General features: G+C 45.7%; 1 protein-coding gene across 1 annotated transcript; it reads left to right on the top strand.

The window, feature by feature from the left end:
• The first annotated feature begins 4,501 nt into the window (after window positions 1-4,501).
• LOC116378070 (arrestin red cell-like) lies at window positions 4,502-6,908 on the top strand. Its single transcript, XM_031839878.1, has 5 exons — window positions 4,502-4,956; window positions 5,099-5,182; window positions 5,447-5,523; window positions 5,642-5,696; window positions 6,155-6,908. The coding sequence occupies exons 1-5, from the start codon at window positions 4,871-4,873 to the stop codon at window positions 6,243-6,245; spliced, it is 393 nt and encodes a 130-aa protein (XP_031695738.1). The 5' UTR covers window positions 4,502-4,870; the 3' UTR covers window positions 6,246-6,908.
• The last annotated feature ends 1,627 nt before the right edge of the window (window positions 6,909-8,535 follow it).

Genomic DNA, 8,535 nt, shown 5'->3' with positions numbered 1-8,535 from the left:
TTCCGGCAGAGCACCATGGCCTCAGATTTGGAGGTGCTAACTCTCATCCCCGCCGCTTCACACTCGGCTGCAAACCGCCCCAGTGAATGCTGGAGGTCACGATCCGAGGAGGCAAACAGCAGAGAGGCGATCCCGAGACCCCCGAACCTGACGTTCTCCACCCCCAGGCTGCGCCTAGATATCCTGCCCATGAAAGTCACGAACAGGACCGGAGACAAAGGGCAGCCCTGGCGGAGGCCAACACACACCGGGAACGTGTCTGACTTATTGCCGAGAATGCGGACACAGCTCCTACTGCAGTCGTACAGAGACCGGATCGCCCGTTGTAATGGGTCCGGCACCCCATACTCCCGCAGCACCCCCCACAAGAACCCCCGAGGGACCCGGTCGAAAGCCTTCTCCAAGTCCACAAAGCACATGTAGACTGGTTGGGCAAACTCCCAGAACCCCTCCAGTAGTCTTGCGAGGGTAAAGAGCTGGTCCACTGTTCCACGGCCGGGACGGAATCCGCATTGCTCCTCTTGTATCTGAGGTTCGACAAACGGTCGGAGCCTCCTTTCCAGCACCCTGGCATAAGCCTTCCCCGGGAGGCTGAGTAGTGTGATACCCCGGTAATTCGAGCACACTCTCCGGTCCCCCTTTTTGAAAATGGGAACCACCACCCCGGTCTGCCAGTCTATGGGCACTGATCCCGACCCCCATGCGACATTGAAGAGGCGTGTCAGCCAGGACAGCCCAACTATGTCCAGCGCTTTCAGCATCTCAGGGCGGATCTCATCCACCCCCGGCGCCTTGCCACCAAGGAGCTTTTTGACTACCTCAGCGGCCTCTGCCAGGGATATGGGTGAGCCTCCCCCTAGATCTTCAGGCGCTGCCTCCTCTGCAGAGGACATGTTGGTCGGGTTTAGGAGTTCCTCAAAGTGCTCTTTCCACCGCCCGACGATGTCCCCTGTCCGGGTCAGCAGTTCCCCCCCCTGCTGAGAACAGCCTGGGGTAAGCCCTGCTTTCCCTTCCTGAGCCGTCGGATGGTTTGCCAGAACCTCCTTGAGGCCAACCGAAAGTCCTTCTCCATGGCCTCCCCGAACTCCTCCCATGCCCGAGTTTTAGCATTCGCGACCACCGCAGCTGCAGCCCTTCTGGCCTGCCGGTACCTGTCAGCTGCTTCGGGAGACCCCTGGGCCAACCAGGCCTTGAAGGTCTTCTTCTTCAGCTTGACAGCTTCCCTCACCTCCGGTGTCCACCACCGGGTTCTCGAGTTGCCGCCACGACAGGCACCGATGACCTTCCGGCCACAGCTCCTAGCGGCCGCGTCCACAATAGAGGCTTTGAACATGGTCCATTCGGATTCCATGTCCCCAACCTCCCTCGGGATGTGAGAGAAGTTCTTCCGGAGGTGGGAGTTAAAGACCTCCCGGACAGGGTCCTCCGCCAGACGTTCCCAGTTCACCCTCACTACACGTTTGGGCTTGCCGGGTCTTTCCAACTGGTTCCCCTGCCATCTGATCCAACTCACCACCAGGTGGTGATCAGTTGACAGCTCTGCTCCTCTCTTCACCTGAGTGTCCAAGACATACGGCCGCAAATCAAATGATACGATTACAAAGTCGATCATTGATCTCCGGCCTAAGGTGTTCTGGTACCAGGTACACTTATCAGCCACCTTATGTTCAAACATGGTGTTCGTTATGGCCAAACCGTGGCAAGCACAGAAGTCCAATAACGAGACGCCATTCGGGTTCAGATTGGGCAAGCCGTTCCTCCCAATCACCCCCCGCCAGGTTTCTCCATCATTGCCCACGTGAGCATTGAAGTCCCCCAGGAGAACTATGGAGTTGGTAGGTGGCGCCCTTTCCAGGACCCCTCCCACCGACTCCAAGAAGGCCGGATACTCTGAACTGCTGTTTGGTGCATAAGCACAAACCACAGGCAGAGCCTTGCTCCCCGCAACCCGTAGGCGCATGGAGGCGACCCTCTCGTTCTTCGGGGAGAACTCCAACACAGCGGCGCTCAGCCGGGGGCTCGTGAGTATCCCCACTCCCGCCCGGCGCCTCTCACCCTGGGCTACTCCGGAAAAGGACAAAGTCCAACCTCTCTCCAGGAGCTTGGTTCCAGAGCCAGCGCTGTGTGTGGAGGTGAGTCCAACTATATCTAGCTGGTATCGCTCCACCTCCTGCACCAGCTCTGGCTCTTTCCCCGCTAGCGAGGTGACGTTCCACGTCCCTAGAGCTAGTCTATGCTGCCGGCGATCGGCTTGCCCAGGCCTCCCGCCTGACCCGCCGCCCGGTCTGCATTGCACCCGACCCCGATGCTTGTCCCTGCGGGTGGTGGGTCCACAGGGTGGCTGCTCCATGCTGTTTATTCGGGCTGAGCCCGACCGGGCCCCATGGGCGAAGGACCGGCCACCAGACGCTCGCCGACGAGCTCCCCTCCTGGGAGGGTGCCCCGGTTTCCCTGGTCCGGGCAAGGTGGCTGAAGTCCGTGGGCTGCTTATCGTAGGGTCTCTGTGTGTTTATCAACATCACTAATGAGCTCATATAAACACCTGTGTGCTTGGGTGCATGTTGGTGATTGGAGCACCTGTGTGTTAGAGGCTAATTAAGAGAGAGTAACCAGTGATTTCCAACAAAACTACCTGTCAAACATATGCCCTCTATACCAAAACCATGAGACTAATCAATAAAATATGGATACCGTCAGAGAGATAAGACTCTGGCAAACGCGGAGATGTGTTTTTTATGTTTGTGGTCTTAAAAATGTGAGCTCAAGCGCAATATGCAAAACTGGTACCGTCTGCTTTCTTTGAGAAATGAGTGGTCAGATTTAACATGGAGTCTAATGGAGCAGTTGGTTGGAGTTCATGTCATTCTGTGGCTCTTTGAGCCAAATGTGTAAGTCCGTTGGATTCCACAGACATCTGTGTGCGACAGCACAACATTTCCAAGCTTTTTGGCCAAAAATGGTGTATATAGAGTAAAAATTGTGGGAGCTAGAGCAATTTGTTTGGAAAAATCACAGAAGATTTTCCTGCTCCGCTCCACTCTGACAGTTATGCTCTCACTCTAGCTCTTAACGAGCCGCGCAATACACACCCATTACAAAATCTGAAACAGACCCAAAATTTTCCTGAAACTTAATCTGCGACTTCATGAAAACTGTGCTAGCTATCGAAATGTCCATTTGGCTCAATAAAGTGCAGCGTTCTGTCTACGTTTTAAACTTTGAATCATGTTTCTATGTTAATGTACGGCTAGTCAATATGGGCCCAAAGTTAAGTGTTTTTTTAGCTCCCTTCACGCCGCAACCCCATTCGAGTGAATGGAGAAACTGTGCTCAGTTTTTGGGGATTTTAGGGAATTTAGGGAGTGATTTGCCAAGCGGTTTTACCGAAAATTCCCGAAAATCGCCAAAAACTGAGCAAAATGTCCCCTTTCACTTGAATGGGGTTCCGGCGTGAAGAGAGCAAAAAAACACTTAACTTTGGGCCCATATTGACTAGCCATACTTTAACGTAGAAACATGATTCAAAGTTTAAAACGTAGACAAAACGCTGCACTTTATTGAGCCAACGGGACATTTTGATAGCTAGCACAGTTTTCATGAAGTCACAGATTAAGTTTCAGGAATATTTTGGATCTGTTTCAGATTTTATAATGGGTGTGTATTGCACGGCTCGTTGAGAGCTAGAGTGAGAGCATAACTGTCAGAGTGGAGCAGAGCAGGAAAATCTTCTGTGATTTTTACAAACAAATTGCTCCAGCTCCCACAATTTTTACTCTTTATACACCATTTTGACCAAAAAGCTTGGAAATGTTGTGCTGGTCGCAGTAAAGTATCTATGGAATCCAACGGACTTACACATTTGGCTCAAAGAGCCACAGAGCGACATGAACTCCAACCAACTGCTCCATTAGACTCCATGTTAAGTATGACCACTCATTTCTCAAAGAAAGCAGACGGTACCAGTTTTGCATATTGCGCTTGAGCTCACATTTTTAAGACTACAAACATAAAAAAACTGTGTCTGCCTGTCTCTCTCCCCCACTCACTCAGTCCATCTAACTGTCTGTCTGCCTGTCTCTCTCTCCTCTCTGTCTATCTTTCTATCTGTCTCTCTCTCCCTCTCTGTGTCTCTCTCTATCATACAGTCATTCAGGGCTTAGATATTTTTAGAGGACTTTTACCCTCTCACCACCCCACCCCCCCATTTCAAATTAAAAGCCCCATAGAATGAATTCTAACTGGAATGCTTGTGATGAAGCCTCTCATTTTAGTGTCAAACATTATGATTTTCTGTCTCCTCTCCCCCTCTCTCACCCACCTAGTCCCACCCTTTCAAAATAAAAGCCCCACAAATACAAGATTCAATCCAAGAGTATGAATCTAAAATGCAGAAAAGAGAGTAGCGCTATCTCAATTGAACCTCAATGACACTACCGGTAACATTGGCGTGTGTATATATATTGCGATTTCTTCGGGCAGTAGAAGCCACACTGTCAAAATTTCTTTAGGAATTTTCTAGTTCTCTTTACAATCTATATTAAGCACCTAAATAAGTGTTGATTGCATTAGTATGCAGATGACACTACATTGTTCGCAACTGAACATTGAATTAAATACCACCAACATATCTCACCAGCCTCACGAGGTATCTAATCTACGTGTGCTTAGTGCAGTCTATTGCAGTAATAAACTTTCAGGCTCATTTTGTTTTTAATTGCAAGCATTCAGTATCTAGCAACAGACCGATTTAATGGATCACTCTTTTACATTCCCATTTTGCTCCTCTCTCCCTGACCTTTAACCCTCCCCCAACCTCAGTGACCAGGTCTCTCCGAGCTCCACCTTCTGCCAGGTCTACACTCTGACCCCCATGCTGGGTACCAACAGGGAAAAGAGAGGCCTGGCCCTGGATGGAAAGCTGAAGCATGAAGACACCAACCTGGCCTCCAGCTCCATGTACACACACGCACGCACGCACGCACACATACACACATACCTGTATCTGTTAGAGAAGGGTCTACTTTTCTACACAAAGAAGCACATGGATATGTTTACTGACGAACATGTGCATCCATTGTTTCTCTCATGTGTCCTGCAGAGTGAAAGAAGGGACCAACAAGGAGATGATGGGGATCCTGGTGTCCTACAGAGTCAAAGTCAAACTGGTGGTGTCCCGTGGAGGGTAGGTGGACCCACTCGAGCTTTGTGGGTAATGTAGGCGCCACGTTATGACGATTGTGTGGAATAAACAAGATGACATCTCTGGTTCTGCTGCATCAATTTGAATGTCTTTTTGCAGTGTTACAGGACTGTAATGCTACAGCCGTAAAGTGATGTTTAATATTCTATTCTTTAACTTTTAATCAAGAGAACAAACAGCTTTCAGACATGGAAATGTTTTAATATTGTCGTTGGTAACAAGGCTGTTTTTGTTATGTGTGTGTAGGGATGTAGCGGTGGAACTCCCTTTTGTCCTGATGCATCCCAAACCTTCAGACCAGTCCAGCTCCCAACCACAGTCAGGTAGGACACAAACACACACACATAAACACACCCCACACACACACACACACACACCTCATACACAGCTATTAGTGCAGCTGTGTGAGCATTTAATCACTTAATGTGTTCTTGTTTCTAGTCGCTCCAGAGGCTGATGCTACTGTGGATACAAATCTCATAGAGTTTGAGATGAAGTAAGTGTGTGTGTGTGTGTGTGTGTTTTTGTGTTTTTTTGTGTGTGTGTGTGTGTGTGTTTGAAGAATTCTCTCAGCCTTAAAGGGACAATTCACTCCAAAATCCCAAATGCATATTTTTCCTCTTAACTGTAGAGCTATTGTTCTCTAGATTGTTTTGGTGTGAGTTCAATCATAAGTAGCCGGGTCATCATTAGTGTAATGGGATGTTGCTGTTGAGTTTAAAAATACATTTTTTTTTGTCTTTTTTTGGCCCTTTGAGCCCCACAAGCAAAGTACCAACTAGTTCTGTTATATTGGAGAAAAGGCACACATCTCTACGGCTACTATCTCCAACACTTGGCAACTCACACTCAAACTATCTAGAATGATAAATAGCTATCATCTGCATACATGTGAATCCTTACTGGTTGAATGTGCCTCGTATAGTAATTGTCGGACATTCTTTCTCTTTTCAGCACTTCGCCTCAGCTTGATGACTTAGTGTTTGAAGACTTTGCTCGCTTGGGGCTAACAGGGATGAAGGATGAAGGCGACCCCTTCTGTTAGCAGGGTTACCTGTCTGAGTGGAACATACAGGACGCCTCAGCCCTCCAGAACCCAAGAGGAAGAACTCGTGAAGACAGCCTCCTGAGTTTCGCCACGTTTTAATTGTACCATTTATTCTGTGTAGGCTACTAGATGTATCTCATACTGGTTCTATGTTAGTGTAAAAACAGAGGAGACGGTCTGACTCAGGCAAATATAGTGTCAGTTTAGCGGGAGTTTAACTAAGTGACATGAGATGTTTTCAGTATTATACACGCTGCTGTGATTCAGGAAATATAATTCTAACAACTTTAAACAAAGTTATAAAAGTGGTATTTTTATATTGATGATAGGTCAGCTGTTGTCTTTAGGGGATCCTCTAACTTTTACTGCTTCCTATTGATTTATCCGTGGCCTCATTATAATGAAATTAATGAAAAAGCATTTGGAGCAGATCAAGCTAGAGGGTATACTTAAGTAAACAGGAATGATTTTATTTTTATAGTTATTTTTGGTATTTTGTGGAATATCTATGGCGTGAACTAACAGTGATTTAAACTTTGTAATGTCTGTTGAACAGCCAGGGGTTGTTTCAGTGGTGGAATGCAAGTACATTTACTCCAGTACTGTTTGACATACTTGTACTTTACTTGAGTATTTCCATTTTTTGTTACTTTAAATTTATACTCCACTACATTTCATAGGCAAATACTGCACTTTTTACTCCACTCACAGTAACTTTGTACTTAAAAAACAAACATATTTGCTTATATGATATGATGCAGTATTATACTACTAATCTACCTAGTTAGTACAAAGTATCTCAAATTGGCTGCACAAACTACAACATTAAATACTTGTACATGTATTTGATAGTGATTAAAAGAGAATAACATAATATTCTATGGTAATATTACACTTTAAAAGGAGCCATTCTGCACAATGAGTATGTTCACTTTGGATACTTTAAGTGTATTTAGCTCATACTTTTACTTAAAGGCACAATGAGTAAGAAACAGTTTGTAAACACAACATTCAAAGTTTGCCCCTCCCCCCAGCGGGTGAAAGCCAACCCCAGATTCATTCTGGTTTTGGAAAAAGCTTTGTCCACTTGGCGTTTGGCCTTGCTATATAATATATAATAATGATATATATGATATATTATAGAGGTGGGTCATAGGTCTATACATAGTTCTTTTAGGGAAAACCCACTCATTGTGCCTTTAGAGGGTGAATTTATTTTAAAAAATGTACCTGGCCCCTATTATCCCATGATTGTGTAAAAGTGACTTTTCCATAGGGACAATTTCCATATTGTGGAGCGATGCGAGATTCAGAACGAGACTTCTCCTTGAGCGAGACTTGGTTGGACACAATAACAAACGGACAGCGTTGTCCCTTAATACTGGTCCAATTTCAATACGTTGTAGTCCCCATTAGTCACTTAGAGACAATAACGTTACGTTACATTTTCGTTAACATTTTCAGTTCAGAACTTTTACTTGTAATGGAGTATTTTTAGACTACGGACTTTTACCAAGTAAAGGATCTACTTCTTCCACCACTGGAGATCAGCTCTTCAGCTCTTTGTGCACTTTTACACAATATGCTATCATCAGTGCTAGCACTATAAAGTTACTATTTTTCCCAGGTCCAAAATTGTAAAGAATCAACTTGTCAGTGCTCTCTGGTGGACAAAGTGTGTAATAGTGACACTGTTTCTACATTACCTCAAACATGTCTGGCATTTCATTTCTCTGTACTTATTGGACAATATATAAACTGACAGTGATATCTGTGATGCGCTTATCTCTGCTTTATCATGTGGACTGTAGTCTCTTGTGATCATTCTCTAGTGTGGAATTGGAACAGTCTTTCCCGTGGAAGTCTCTAAACAGAAGATGCATGATTTTATGGAAAATGTTGTTTTTCCATGAAAATGTAAATGTGAGCTGTGTAAGTGAAAGATACCACAGCTATAATCATTCCAATCAATGTAACTTGGAAGAATATATTACAAGATACTCTTAATGGAATTCTGTTATTTTACTCAATAAAACGTACAAATAATCAGTCAAATGGAGTGCGGTGTGACCTTTGTATTACATGACAAAGGCTTTTGAAATGACAAAGTTCAGTAAATTGTGGACAGCTGCATGCTACATCATTAACCACAAAATAGCTGAGCAAGCGAAACGAGGCAGATACGAGTGTGCAGGACAACTCGAATGACATGAGCGTTAATGAGGACAGTTTGGCATACGTCACTGAGGTTTTGAGGACAAAAGACACTTGTTAACAGATTTGGGGG

This window comes from Anarrhichthys ocellatus, unplaced genomic scaffold (assembly GCF_004355925.1).
Source record: "Anarrhichthys ocellatus isolate YVR2014 unplaced genomic scaffold, GSC_Weel_1.0 scaffold2030, whole genome shotgun sequence".
Taxonomy (NCBI): Eukaryota; Metazoa; Chordata; class Actinopteri; order Perciformes; family Anarhichadidae; genus Anarrhichthys; species Anarrhichthys ocellatus.
The sequence above is the reverse complement of the archived record's forward strand: the minus strand, read 5'-3'. Positions and strand labels throughout refer to the sequence as shown.